This window comes from Lipotes vexillifer, unplaced genomic scaffold (genome assembly GCF_000442215.2).
Source record: "Lipotes vexillifer unplaced genomic scaffold, Lipotes_vexillifer_v1.1 scaffold1211, whole genome shotgun sequence".
NCBI lineage: Eukaryota > Metazoa > Chordata > Mammalia > Artiodactyla > Lipotidae > Lipotes > Lipotes vexillifer.
Window position 1 is genome coordinate 184,316 of NW_006784577.1, and position 15,895 is coordinate 200,210.

At 39.9% G+C, this 15,895-nt stretch overlaps 1 protein-coding gene across 1 annotated transcript in view; it reads left to right on the forward strand.

The window, feature by feature from the left end:
• The first annotated feature begins 7,958 nt into the window (after window positions 1–7,958).
• The window catches only part of THSD7B (thrombospondin type 1 domain containing 7B), a 701,170-nt gene continuing 693,233 nt past the window's right edge, over window positions 7,959–15,895 (forward strand). Inside the window, exon 1 of the mRNA XM_007456952.1 lies at window positions 7,959–8,232. Within this exon, the coding sequence (XP_007457014.1) occupies window positions 7,959–8,232 (274 nt within the window). The remainder of the gene's footprint in view (window positions 8,233–15,895) is intronic.

Consider the following 15,895-nt stretch of genomic DNA (forward strand, 5'->3'; position numbering starts at 1 on the left):
GTCCCCTGCATCGGCAGGTGGACTCTCAACCACTGTGCCACCTGGGAAGCCCTAGAAATCAATTTTATGGGTTTTTTTTCTAGGTATGTTTTGAAAATATGCACAATCACCTGGCAACACTGGGTAAAATGTTGCATTTGGTGAATAGTAATAATGATAAAAATAATATAGACATCTATTGGATGTTTTTCACATGCCAGAAACTGTGAAGGATGAACCTGCATCATTTCTTTTAACCTCACCAAAACAAATAATAACCTCTTAAGTAGGTATTGCTATTATATTTAATTTATATGAGTGAACAGAGGCTTAGAGGTTATGGAATTTTTCCGAATCCACCCAGGTCTTGTGGCAGACGTAAGTTTGAAACACATTGTGTGCCTCAACTGGTCTTATACATTAAATGTTTGTTCTTTCAAAATACATTATATAGTATGTCAATCAGGTTCCATTCAAGAAATAGAAAATACTATAGGCATTTAAAACAGAATGACTTTAGTATAGGTATTGGGAAACTGAGAGAGTATCAAGCAGACAAAGTGATAACCCAGAAACTGGTAACTGTAATTGTAGAAGTAACTCTCACTTCTTTGTCTGGGATAACAAAGGGAAGAGGCAATGCTATGAGAACCTAAATAGCTCAAGGAGTGGCCACCATGGAGCCAGGACTGGTAACTCTGAGAAGCACCATCCAGCAGGCTAAGACCTTTGGGAGAGTTCTGCAAGGCTGGTCTTCGTCCTTCAGGTGTGCCATGGGGCTGCTCCTTAGATGCCAAAGGGAGGGAAAGTTAGAGCTATCCACCGCTGCTGGAAGAGTACTGACAGGAATTGGAAACAAAGCCTTAGCTCTCCTTTTCTCCTTCCCATCTTTCTTATCTTCCATCAGAGTCTCCTAGTGACAGATGCTAACCAGAAGGCAGCTGTCAAGGGACTCTGAGAAAGGTATGTAGTTCTGAGACTTCCAGCCCCAGGATCACAAAGCAGAGCACAGAAGATGTGGGCTTGGGTAGAGAAAATTGGTAAATAAATGGAACTTACATTCTGAGGTTTAAAAGACCATATTTCCAGGTCATCCCTGAGTAGACAGCTTATCACTTTATTTAGTCTTGAAATTAAAAATGTTAATTACTGAGCAGTTGATCAGATTGTTGCACGATGTGTATGACTTGTCAGGATGATCAAAATAACTGAATTTATACAGCTTGGTAATCAAGCAAAATGGCACAGACAGTGATCGACTTGCTTAAGAGTTGGCTACTATTGCCAAATGCCTGAATTGTTTGGGAAATGATCGATTTGTCTGTCATAATTCAATTTTTTAAAAGAGTGTTTTGTTTCATAAAATTTATCTGTAGCATTCAGATTAATTTGTTTGCATTGCCCAATATCACTATTTGTTGTATTTATGAATGTGTGTGGGTAGGTGTGCTGAAATAAAAAAATAATGTTACATAGGAATATGAGTGCATAATCTAAAAAGGTCTAATTAGTGTTAATCTACCTTTAAAAAATACGTTGAAAGAAACAAAAGAATTTTAAATAATTGTGTATGGTTTTAAAATGTTTCCCAAACTTGTCTAAGATGGGCAGTTACCTCAGCTAATATGTGCTCCTTTGTCTTCATAGTTAGTTCCATGAAAGGTAGCTGTGTACTTTTAAACTTGGTATACTCAAAACAAGGAGAGAATGAATAAATGAATTCTAGTCCTATTAGACATGAAGGGGATGTGCTTAAGTATATTTTTCTTTAAAAATTATCTTCCTACTGGGAATACATACATACTTAGAATGTTAAAGTATCTATTTAGAGAAAAATCATGGTATATTAGACCTCTTTTTGGATGAAATCCATGGAATGATCTTCCAAAATAATTTTTATATTAAAACTTAAAGTATCAATTTTCTTCTTATAACCCCCAAAGGAGATTTTGTATATGGAAAAAATTAATACTAAGCTGAAAAATAAACTTAGCAGATTTTATTTGCCATATCTATTACAACAAAGAAGTCTCTTTAACATAAGTCCAAATTGTTGATTTTTAAATAACCTTCTCTGTAGTGCATCTTATGAAATGACTTCTAGAGACTTGATCGAGGGTCTGGGCCAAATTTCTTCCTGTGCGAGGACTGCCAGGTGTTTTGTAGTGTTGTTCAAAGACACCAGTGCACGCCAGCTCTAAACAGAAATGAGAGCAAGGTGTTTGTCTGCAAACAAGTGCTAAAACCATACAGGACAAGAAGATGCTCTACTGGTGACCTTAATCTTAAACATGGTGACAGGTGCAGGAGCTGAGGGATCTAGTTTTACCCACCCAGCACAGGATGCTGAGAAGAAGAGAAAGAGCTGAGTATTGGGCAAGAAGAGGCAGTGCTTTCTGTCGATATGGGTCCCACCGTGTGTCCTTACTTAGCGGTGAGGATACACCTTACACCTTAGATATGACATTTATAATTTAAATCATCTACATGAGTTTTTTCTTTTTGTGCATTGCATTTCCTCTTTTTTGTCAGCTTACCTGGAAAATCTTACCTGACTCCTCTGATCTTTGCCCACTCGAGTTTGCAGGCCGCCTGAGCCTCACGTGGCATCTTGTGATCATTTGTTTACTAACTCTCTTTCTTATTGGCCAGTGAGCTCCATGACATGGAAGACTTCGTCTTACTCATTTGTTGTTGGCGCCTATCACAATGCCTGGCTCTGACGGAGCTCTCAAGAGCTGTTATGCTGGGGGCACTGGGTGAGGTTTTTGGGATACCAAGATGAATGTGACTCCATTGTGTTGTCAAGGAGATCACGACCTAGTTAGGGGATAGACACACCAACCACTGAGTGTCACATAGTGTGAACTGTTTGTCTGAAAGATTTCACTTATATGTGGAATCTAAAAAAAAATGATACAAAACTACAATGAGGTATCACCTCACACCAGTCAGAATGGCCATCATCAAAAAATCTACAAACAACAAATGCTGGAGAGGGTTTGGAGAAAAGGATACCTTCTTACACTGTTGTTGGGAATGTAAACTGATACAGCTACTATGGAGAACAGTATGGAGGTTCCTTAAAAAACTAAAAATAGAACTACCATACGACCCAGCAATACTGGGCATATACCCTGAGAAAACCATAATTCAAAAAGAGTCATGTACCACAATATTCATTGCAGCTCTATTTACTATAGCCAGGGCATGGAAGCAACCTAAGTGTCCATCAACAGATGAATGGCTAAAGAAGATGTGGCACATATATACAATGGAATATTACTCAGCCATAAAAAGAAATGAAATTGAGTTATTTATAGTGAGGTGGGTGGACCTAGAGTTTGTCATACAGAGTAAAGTAAGTCAGAAAGAGAAAGACAAATACTGTATGCTAACACATATATATGGAATCTAAAAAAGAAAAAAAAATGATTCTGAAGAATCTAGGGGCAGGACAGGAATAAAGATGCAGAGGCAGAGGATGGACTTGAGGCCACGGGGAGGGGGAAGGGTAAGCTGGGACAAAGTGAGGGAGTGTCATGGACATATATACACTACTAAATGTAAAATAGATAGCTAGTGGGAAGCAGCCGCATAGCACAGGGAGATCAGCTCGGTGCTTTGTGACCACCTAGAGGGGTGGGATAGGGAGGGTGGGAGGGAGACGCAAGAGGGAGGGGATATATGTATACATATAGCTGATTCACTTTGTTATACAGCAGAAACTAATACACCATTGTAAAGCAATTATACTCCAATAAAGATGGTAAAAAAAAAAATGATACAAAGGAACTTATTTACAAAACAGAAATAGACTCACAGACATAGAAAACAAACTTATGGTTACCAAAGGGGAAAGGGGAGAGGGATTAACAGATACACACTACTATATATAAAATAGATAACGAGCAAGGACCTACTGTATAGCACAGGGAGCTACATTCACTATCATGTAATAACCGATAATGGAAAAGAATATGAAAAAGAAAAAAAAAAAAGAATCACTTTGCTGTACACCTGAAACATTGTAAATCAACTATACTTCGATTTAAAAAATTGAAAGCTATGGAAAATATATGTCCTGTGTTAGATGGACGAAATAGCATGATACACATGATATGGTAAATATAATGTGATAAGTCCCTCCTTTCAGGAACCTGCTGTTTGCTAACCTGGGCTTCATGAGTGTGCTTAGTACGTAGTGCAGCCAAGTGGAATGGAAAGTCTCTGGACAGTCCAAACACCTCACATCAATGAAGATTCATTGGGCACTGAGTGTGCAAGCTGATGTATTTTGCAAGGTGCAGAGTGTAAGCATAGTTTCTGCCCTTAAGGTACTTATCCTCAGACAGGAAAATAGTATATGAAAGCCTTGAAAGTAAGCTTTTTTTAAAGAAAAGACTCCATAAGCACTAACAAGGAGGTCTGTGGTGAATTATCAGCTGGACAATAAGTATGATGTATGCAGTCCATATTCTTCCACTTCAATAGGTATTATCTGCCCATCACATCCTACAGAATGATCTGGCTGAAAAAGATGTGGAATGAGCAGGTATGTAGACACAAACAACACGGGCTTCTACATGTAGGGGTAGTTGGAATGCTTCTCCTGGGTTTCCTAAGGAAATGTCAGCAGCACTGGTGCTGTTCAGAGTCAGTTCAGTGTATGTTATCTGAGAACATGAATCACAGGGTAGGTAACCATTCCTGCCAACGCAGCAAGAGTACCTTTGTAAACCGTCATCCCAGAAAGTTTATTTCTGTCACTTTGTCAGCTTTCACTGGTAAGAAAGTATGATTCTGAAGACTGCTTATAATTTTGGAAATAGGTCTAATGCTGTTTTCACAAACTAAAGATTTGTCTAGTGGGTTTGGGGAGTAACTTGGTGCCATCCCAGAGTCCAGAGGTATTGGTGACAGCAAAAGTGTTGACTCTGTTAGTACCCTGCCCCCCGCCAAATTCACCACCTACTTGTGACAGCATCACGGTGTTGTCTTACTACCTGTCATCAATACAGAAAGGTAGTTACCAATACCTCCAGTTCTCCAATGAGAACATTTAGATTCACAGTGGTTCAAGTCATATTTCAGTATGGACCGTATCCATAGATCTGTCCCATCTGGCATTCAGAATATATGCTAGAGAGCAATTAAAAGAGAGCCCTTCTTTTGATTTTGCAAAGTCATTTAGCCAGGGCAGGTGGCTATGATTGCTACAGAATCAAAGATTGGTGTGTCTTTTTTGGGACAGTAAGCTGGTGGGATCCACCAGAACGATTCATTTATTTATTACCTGATGAAAGGGCTACTTTTAAAAATGTAGAAAATATAGAGTGAAAACTGAATCAAAGGGTAGCTAAAAATGGATTGGGAAACAAGAAATTAACATGTGAGGATGGCTTTAAATGGGAAATGATGACCTCATCTTCACTACATGGAGAGAGGGATGAGGCAGCCGTGGAGACTGGAAGCATCAAGTTGGGTAGGGGATAGCAAGAAAGGTGTGGAAGCTCATCATTTCCACCGGCCTTTCATCGCACAATGCAGGCTTCTGACTTTAGCTCCAGACTGGTGTCATTTTAACTCGGTTTGGATTGTTCCCTAAACATTTCACATAATCTAGTAATTATGTCCTTTTGGATTTGATCATGAATGTGTGCAAGATTTTACTTTCTGTTTGCCAAAAAGTGTTAAAGTAGAAATAACACATTATTTTTGGAGCGGAAGCTACCTCGTCTGGCAGTCTTATCAAGTGACTAATCTAAGTGGTCCTTAGATTCAGATGAGAGAAGAAACGAGAAAAAAAATCATTTTTACATGGAGTAGAAATATTGTCCCCCTTGAAACTGAAAGCCAGGGGAACTCAGCTGGTTAAGACCAAAGATTTAATTAAAAAACAACAGCAACAAAACTTTATTGAGATCTAATTTACATTCCATAAAATTCACCCATTTTTAAGCATTCAATTTAATAATTTTTGGCAAATGTACTGCGTTGCCCAGCTGTCCTGAAAATCCAGTTTTAGAACACATGCACCACTCCAATAAGATCCCTGGTGCCCTTTTATAGTTAATCCCCTTTTCCATTCAGCTATAGGCAACCACTAATGTACTTTAGATTTCTATAGATTTGACAAAGGCTTTACTTTAAGGAGAACAAGATAGACCGGGAAGATTTTAGGTTGGATTTTGGTGTCTCTGGCCTCAGAGGTGAGGTAGGGATGCTAGCTATGAGCTCAGGTATTGCAGTCTGAATTTTTTAAGTCTTTTGATTTTTATCTGTTGTACAAGAAATGGCCTTGGGCAGTGGAAGAAACAGTACTTAATCTGAATTTGTGAGGAAAAATTCACAGGCTCAAATGTGGAAGTCCATGAGAGGTTTCTCAAGGTATAGACAAGTTTCCCTGGAAAATGGAAATATTTTCAGAGTTCTCTCACCTGTAGCCACACCAAGGACATTCTTTGCTGGAAGCTTCCCACGCATTGAGCCAGGTTACTCCATGTCAGTGGACGCCAATCTTCCCCAAAATCACCTGAGGTCACACTCTGGCCAGAGAAAGGACCAAACCATCTCAAACTACTGTTTAAGGAAGCTTCTCAACTCTCTCTGGAAGATTTGGAAGCAAGGATGCCCTATTCTTTATTTTCCATTCAAAGTCTGTTCCACTCCTGCTGTATTCAAAATCAAGCCTGCCAAATCTCCAAGAAGGCTTTAATATCCCAGTAACTCTCCCTTCTCTTATTCATCCATTGAACAAGAATTTGTCATTGTGAGCATTGTTCTGTTCTGGATGATAAACAGAATAAGAATAAGAAAAAAACTTTTCCCAGAAGTTTCCCAAAAGTTGTTCTCCAAAAGTTTATGTTTTAGTAAGGGGAGAGAAATAATAAACAAATAAGGTAAATTCATACAGAGGTTGATGATAGAAAGTAATCAAAGCAGGGTGTTAGAGGAGGCATGATTGGTGATGCAAGATGGTGGGGCTAATATAAATAGGGGATCAGGAGAAACTTCTACGAGGAAATGGACATTTTAGGTTAGACTGGAGTCACACAGGGAGCCAGCCAAGAGAAGATTTGCTAGATGGGCATTCCAAGCAGAGAGCATAGTGATTGCCAGAAGTAGCAGGGCATGAGCGTGGTGTGTTTGAAAGACCAAAGCAAGATTGGTGTGGCTGCAACTTGAGAAGGGAGAGGGTGATCCAAAGTGAGATCCGAGAGGCTGGGACCCATGGCATTTGGAATTTATTCTAGGTTAAATAGGAAGCCATGGGGCAGAGGGAAGAGGGGTAGTGGTGTGATCTGATTAAGAACACTTAATCCAGATTACACTGAGGACTGGGTGTAAAATGGAATCTGTCTCATGTGAGGCAGCTGGGAGATCCATTTGGAGGTGATAATGGCAGTGACTTTTCTTAGGGTCATAATGCCCTCTGGTAGTTTCACATGTTCATTCTTTACATGATGCATTCTCTCTTCACTCTCTGTGCATCCGTTAGTGACATATCTTCTGTTTTATTTCCTTTTTTTTTTTTTTTTAAATAGTCTTCATGGAATTGGCTAACTTACAGTGAGGATGACTTTGAATCATTGATCAGAAATGTTCTTAGAGATCATACAGTGCAAGCTCCTTATTCTGGAATTGAGGCAGCTGAGGTCAAGAGGAAAGTCAGAGACTTGTCTGAGTTTATACATCTAAATAATGATGGAGCCAAGAGGAGAACTCAGGACTCCAGGTGTGTCATTGATTGCTCCTTCCCCTAAGGTCTAGCCTGGTTTCTGTGCTCAAAAAACATACTCATTTTAGTATTCTGTGATGTGAGGGTCAGATGGATGGGTCAGTGGAAAAATGAGGCCTGAGCTAATAGGACAAGCTGGCAGAGTTGATCATTGTGCCAACCCAAGGTGATCAAAATGCCTGAGCAAGGTTGGCGGAGAGTCAGCAAATCGACAGGACTTTAAAAGGTCAGAGTGATGATGAAGACAGCAGATGGACAGAACGGTGGGAGGCAAACGCCAGGCAGGGAGCAGATGAACCTGAGCCTGTCTGAGGGCATCACAGGGCAGTCAGCAGATGGGCTGCGTCGGAGCATGGGGCGCGAGGCACTGTCATTGACACTAATTACTCGTGATGGAGGTGCTTTGCAAAACATGGGGGGAATGGTCTTATATCATAGGACATTTCCTGTAACTATGGGCAAGTTCACAACAACTTTTTACATTAAATGCACTCGATTGAGGAAGCAGGGAGGTATTTGCAGTTTGTCCTTCCCTCTCTCATTCCCTGTTTGAGATGGATACCGTTTAAGGCCTGCCACAGTGCCTGGCCGATGGCATTTCTTTTGAGAATTGCACATTTTCACAAATTAAAATTCCATTAAAGGTAAAATACTCAGAAGTGAAACAATGCATAACTGGACAGATCAGGTGATTTTTGTAACACGAATTGGCAGGTAAAACAGGAGATTCAGACGTGGAAAAGACACCAAAACTGTCACAGCTTCTCTGTTGGCACAGTTGGATACCAAAAAAAATAAAAAAGAAAGATGGTTATCTGTTAAATATAATGAGTCTGAACAATTATGAGATTCAGTAGAAAGGCTATCATTTTTACCTCATCAGAAAGTACTAGATATATAATTTAGCATTTTAACTCAAGAGATTTTTTTTTTTTTTTGAGCAGTTCTAATGGGCCAAGTGTGGTGTTGGGTTCTGGTGAGGCAAACAAATTAAAATTTTATCCTCATTGTCTCTCTTGCCCAACACACCAATATATAATTTTATTTCAGACTTAGAAAAAATCATTTAGTTGATTGAGGCAGCAATAAAAAGTCATTTTAGATCAACCGAGATAAAAAGCTTGACTCAAGTGTCTGTTTCACAATAATCTTCCTTCTCAAGTTACCAAGACCTTACTTAAGTGACTAAAGTATGGCACATAAAATTTGTTCCCTAGCAAAACTTTCACTGAGGGAAGGCTGTAACAGATCTGAAGGCATTTCCATCTTAAAGTGTCATTTTGATTCTGTGGAAATCATGGGAACCAATTTACTTGTTTGTTTCTTGGTAGTTTAGCTATTTCTTTTTTGTTTTTGTTTTTGTTTTTTTTGTTCACATAATTTTATTTAATCTTCACAATAACGCTATGAGGTACGTAGAATTACCCGAATCTACCCATGATGAACTGAGGGTCAGAATTCAGGGTTGGCTAGCTATAAGTCTTTTTTTTTTTTTTTTTTTTTTTTTAATTTTTTTATTGGGGTATAATTGCTTTACAATGGTGTGTTAGTTTCTGCTTTATAACAAAGTGAATCAGTTATACATATGTTCCCATATCTCTTCCCTCTTGTGTCTCCCTCCCTCCCACCCTCCCTATACCACCCTGTACATGTTTTATTATGGGTTCTTCCAGCAGCAGATCCAGGGATCAGGATTGAGGAAATGTAATTTACTTGGGAAGTGCAGGAAAAGCCTATGGGGAGTGAGGAAGTGATGCAGGAAAAGGAAGGCAGCCAATAAAGGTGAGCTATTAAACCAACGTTGCAATGGGTGTCTGGAAAACGATGCAAAACATACAATACATTGAGTCTCAAGACATTGATTGAAGACTGCCCTGCCCCGGGAGTATTAACTCCTTGGCACTTCTGGCCTGCCATGCAGTAGCACATCTGGGCAGCCCACCTTTCCATCATTCCAGAAACAAAGGTCAGCCACTGGCAATTGACAGCCTACTCCCAGCACACAGAATGGTCCCAGGAAAATGCAAGGGCCATTGACAGCCCCTACTACAACTGGTTGGTCCAATTTTAGATTATCTGAAAGACTGAGGAGTAGAACAAAGTTAAATCCTAAAATCTTGGCTCTCTTTTTAAGCCATTACTTCTGTCTTTTCCCCTTATCTATAGTTTAATCAAGAGATTTGAATTCCTTCATCTTTCTATTTATGTTCTCTCCCTGGAAGAAATACTCTGAGACAATCAGGCAGTGGGCAAAATGAGAAGAAACAAAGCTACTTGAATGATTCATAAACTGGAGAAGCAGGCCATGCATAATCAAGGGTTGTCAGAATAGGCCTTTGCAACTTAGAGGATGCTTTAGATATTTCAGCTGAATATAAGAACAGATCAACTAGTGCTTGTGTCAGTCATAATGTCACACATGTAGTAGGCATCTCCATTTGAATATGACACTTTTAGGCAATATAAAAAGCAAGTCAAACCAATGTGCTCCTTTCCCCCTGGAGTCTAAAATCTGAATAAGACACTTATATCCTGAAATGGATATAAAAGCATACTCCAGGGTGCACAAAAGCAAGTGCCCCTAATGGCCATGAAGGTAAAGTGAGTGAGAAAGCGAGCCAGGTGTAATATGACAGATAGTAGGTAACACTTATCCTCATGGTCAAGAATATGATGTGAGTGGTAGCATCTTTTGTAAAATGAAGAACTTGAGCTCTGTCTAAAGCGGACAGGTTGCCATGTGGAGATGTGGTCCCAGTGGTTATGGATCAACTGAACTTTCCATAGTAGGTGTATGGATGCTCATGTGACATTGTTGAAAGTTTTAAATCAGTAGGTAATTCATAAACATTTAAAACACTATGTAGCTCAAATAAAACACATTTTTCTGACCAAATTCAACATGCAGGCCAAATTTAGCTGGAGGCCTCTGATGCAGAGAGAAGTATGAATACCAGATGACTTCCACTGCTGAATGTGGAAGAGGGGTGTGTGTGTGTGTGTGTGTGTGTGTGTGTGTGTGTGTGTGTGTGTGTTTGTATAAGACAGAGAGAGAGAGGGAGGGCAGGAGGGAAGGGAGAAAGAATCATCTTTGTGCTCATGATGAATATATATATATATATATATTTCTATATGTGTATAAATATATGCATACATATTATTGAAAACAATGAACTAAGTATATTTTCTGAGAGGATGAGTAGGGAGGATATAAAGATAACTATTTTCCATATACTCCTGCCATTTCAATCATGTTTCCACTTCAAGGCCAGCTCTGCCATTGCCACATCACTGACTCCTTGCCTTTATCAGAAAAGATTTTTGCAAGAGGGGTTTCTTGGTGTGTAGGCAGATTTGGAGGGAAATCCATAACTCGATAGGTCTGGCATAAGGTAAGAGGTTTACACTGCTTATTTTGTGAGAGAGAGGAAGGCATGGAGAGGTTTGTAGGGACTTTGGATGGTAGCTTGAGAATAGAAACAGCATATGTTGAGAGTTCCTGGGTGCTGAGTCCTGAGATAGAAATTTTCCCTTTGTTATCTCATTTAGTTCCAACTACCATCTTGTATGGTGTTAAGGAACCATTTTGGAAAAGGGAAAATACACCCCTGTATTTATAGCTGTACACAAAGACCTAGAATTTAAACAACTTGCTCCAGTTTATAGAAATAATACACATTAAGCACCAAGGCTCATATACAGATCATACTCCTTAAAGTATGCATGCAGCCCTGTACATATGATTTTCTAAGCAGCCAAAATTGTTTACATTTTCCAGAAAGTAGGGAACTAGGCATTAATTTGTATTTATGTGTGATATTCCTGTTTGGAATATAGGTTGATAAATGTTGCTCGATTTGGGGACTTTCGGTAGAGCTTGTACTTTTCATGGTGCCTGACCTAACCTGACTGCATTCCTCCCATGACCCATTTGCCTATTGGGGTCTTTCCAACGGGTTAGGTAGATTTTTCAGGGCAATGTGTTAAGCCATCAACAGACATCTCGAGCATTTCAAAACTTGCCCCTCGAGTAGAGGGGGAGGGTCGGTTCTCCCTAACCCAGAACTTCATGGCTGAGGATGGCTGTCTCAGAGCAAACTGTGGTGGGGACTGTGACCAGAGGTGGGAAATGGATGTTTGCCAGTGGCTGTTGAATGTGATGTGTCCCCAAAGCAGCAAAAGCTGGGAGGGAGTTGGAGGGAGGTGGAGGGAGGTGGAGAAGGGGAGATGGATAGATTGTAAGTAGTAAAGCCAAAATCACAGAGAGAAGCAGGAACCAGCGTCCCTGAGAAATGGAGAGAGTTTAACAATGCTTCCTCATCTCTTGCTCCTCTGAGATCAAGCTCTTCGTCTTCCCTATATTTCTGTTCTGTTTTCCTAATTCTTCCAATAAATACCTATTTTTAATTCATACTAGTCTTGATTATGTTTCTGTTTCTTGAAATGGAATGACCCCATTTAAGGGGGCATTTTGGGGGGAAGTGTGATGTGAATCAATATGGAAGCCATCATTTTCCCCTTACTTGGGAAAAGAAGATGATTGGCAAATAATGACTTGTCCTGACTGCATCATCTTAAGGACCCCGAATCTCAAGCATCTCACTAAGAAAGAAAGGTGGTTGTTATCTGCTTTTGTCCTTCTCATTTTAGTGAGGAAATTGAAGGAAAAAAAAAACTGGTTGAAGGTAAAATTCTACATGCCATATTGAGTCAATTTTCTTTTTCAGCCCTCATTTTAGATCTACCAACTGATTTTTCTCCTAAAGGTTTTAAGGAATCAGCTTTGTTTGTTTTCTCAATTTCAGATAATATTTTGTATCTTTGAACAGCAATATATAATTTTAAAATGTGATAGTGTTTTTAAGTTACATTAATTTTTTTTTTTTTTTTTTTTTTTGCGGTACGCGGGCCTCTCACTGCTGTGGCCTCTCGCGTTACGGAGCACAGGCTTCGGACGCGCAGGCTCAGTGGCCATGGCTCACGGGCCCAGCCGCTCCGCGGAATGTGGGATCTTCCTGGACTGGGGCACGAACCCGCGTCCCCTGTATTAGCAGGCGGACTCTCAACCACTGCGCCACCAGGGAAGCCCACTAATTTTTAATGTATTAAAATTTTTAATGTATGAAACACCTCTGCAGAGATGCTGCTGGAGCATCTATTTTCCCTGATCTGTCTGTGCACAAGGTTAGCAGACAGGAAACAGTTATTTCACCATTCAGTAGGTAATTGGAAATGACATTGAGACTATTTTAATTACTAACAAATGAATCAGGCTGTGTTTTTAACATGTGATTTAGAAACACACTAAGACCACAGACTGGTTCTTTTAGTAACGTAATTTCATCATGAATCAGTCAGTATTCATGGGCCACCTTTGGAAGGAGTGTGTTAGATGCCAAAACAAATACATCTAACAAATGTATAGAAGTGTAAATAAATGATTGAGAGAGCTGTCTTTTAACTTTACTAATGATCCTGTACTCTCTCTGATGTTGGACTGAGTTGGAAACATTTATGATTAAACTTTCACAGACTAGAGTGATAGGGGAGTGGGTTATCTTTGTTGAATGCATTTTCTAAGTAGTGAAGGAAATTATTTTTTCTTAAATACTTATTGTTGAAAATCTATAATAGTATTCTATTCTTAAGCCTGACAAAAATAGTCTAGTAATGTAGTCGGTAACTCTGGATTCAATATCTTCTTCCAGTACCACCAATGAGCCCTAATAAGCATCAGAGATTATTATAAAGTTGAGGAGTAGACGGACTGTGCTGAATCTGTAATAAGCTGAGAATCTTCCTGGTGTGGGAGTCTGCTTCTCTTTTCTTCCTCCCCATCTCCTCTTTTATCTCCTCCTTATCCCACTTTTTCTCCTCTTCTTTAGTAAAAATCCTACTTACAAAATCGTTTTATTGAAATTTCCTTTATTCTTGTAAAGCTAGAGTACAAATATAAGACAAAATCCCCATGCTTGAGCAATTTGTTTAATTGGGGCTCAGAGTATAAAATATATGTTATGGGCTTGATTTTGAGTGCACGTTGTCATATCCTAGACTCAGTGGGGATAATATTTTGAAAATATAAAACCAATGTAGTTTTTTTATTGCCTCCATCCATTGGTTTTCTGCTCCAGCCACTTTGGAAAATAGGAAGCAGGTGGCAGAGGATGTGATGAAGCCCTTGAATCTATGAGAGTAGAAGACCAGAGGGGAAGTATTAGTAGAAACAAGTGATCTGATACTATGTCCTAGTTTCCCCCCTCCAGTCACAGCAAAACAAAAATGCTTAGTCACAGAGAGGGTCTGAGTTAGTGACTCCTTGCCTAACGTGGTTGCTTTATTTCCTGCAAGTAATTCGGATGTTCCCTGGTGACTTTTTGGGGATGGGGGAGAAGGCTGAGCTCAAAGCCTGGTACGTACCCCCCAGGCTGCAGGATACATAGCTTAAGCCTACAGTTGAGCTGCAGGACATGCTTAGACATAAAGGGTTCCCTTGCAAGAGCAAGGGGTAAAGTGGGTGGAGAAGTGTCCTGGACTGAACTAAGAAAAAAAGCCAGGAATTCAGCAGTCACATCTTAGCAGACAACTTTGCAAGTACTCAGGATGGTGTAGCCTAGGCGAAGACACTGACCAAAGACCCACGCAAAACTCAAGTACCTCATTTAATCACCATGGCATCACCTAAGCTTCCTGCTTCCCTTAAGATGCCATTTTGGGAAGAGGATGCATTAGAAACCCTAAAGCCCTGTAATTTATCCATGAAAGAGAGTTCACCGCCTAAAATAATCTTATCAACAGAAAGAGACTAAAAGACCTACATGGTTGCCTTTAAAATGTCATATTGGGACTTCCCTGGCGGTCCAGTGGTTAAGACTCCGCTCTTTCACTGCAGGGGGCGGGGGTTCGATCCCTGGTCAGGGAACTAAGATCCCGCATGCCTCGTGACGTGGCCAAAAGAAAAAAAAGTCGTATTTTCCTGCTGCCTTAACATCCCCGCAAACAGACTGTGAGCAGCCCAGCCCAGTGATCAGGTGCCCCAGTGTGATAAGGTGGCCCCTTGCTGCAAGTTCTTCTTCCTACCCTCCTCTGACTTTGATGGAGTGACACTCAAACACGCCAGCGTGGACCCCCCTGACTCCTGATCAAGCCACTTGCTCACAGTTCCTCACGCTCTCTGCTGCCCACCACCTTGATGCTCCCCCCGGGTACTCCCCTCATGGCTTGATGTGACTGTCTCTCTGGGATCTGTGAATATAGTAGGCTTTGTTCTTCCCTGAGTCTCTTCTCTATCTCATCTTATGGCCGCACCTGACTGATCATCTCATAAAAAAATATAAAACAAGGCAGAAAAAGGAAAGAAAAGACGAAGACACCTTTATTAGAAAATTTAAGGTTTTTTTTCCCTCCTTTTAATGGAGTAGGAATATGTTTTCCTGTAACATCTGAGTGTGACATGTATAAATTTCAACCCATAACTCCCAGTGAAATATCTAAGAATCTTTTCTCTACATCCCGTCTGTAGGAGGAAAGGGAGAAGCACTCCTAATGGCAGAGGCTGGAAGATCTTTGTAAAGTGTGTTGAGGAATTTGACTTTAAACATAAAGCCTTTTTATGTAGCAAGTTATGTGGAGTGTTGGATTTTACATGAACACCCTTTTGAGAGTGAGATAGTCTTTGTTGGCTAGAGAATGGCCTCCTGGCATCCATGTACAAACCTGCTTTCATTTACTACATAGGACACTTTGTGGTTCCTTTCAGGAGGATGGGATGTTTGGGTTTCAGGTTCTCAAGTTCTGAAACAAGAAGCAAACAAGCAAACAAGAAGCAAAAACATATGTGACGACTTTGAGAAGCTTAAAAGCAAACTTGTTGGTGGGTAGAAAAGGAATTAGTGGCATTCCTTCTCATCATCATCTATTTTATGTTCCTTGAAATAATTCCCATTACACAAGCATATACATACCTGCTTTCCTTTCGTCCAAAGCTTAAGCGTGGGGGAAGATTTGGTTCAAGACTCTCCTTCCTGTTGAAGTCCTAGGCACACATCCCATCCCTTCCTTCTTTTCGGTATCTGTTTTCTGCATTTTTTATTTAGGGACTTGTTTTATATATATATATATATATATATATATATATATATATATATATATATATTTTTTTTTTTTTTTTTTTTT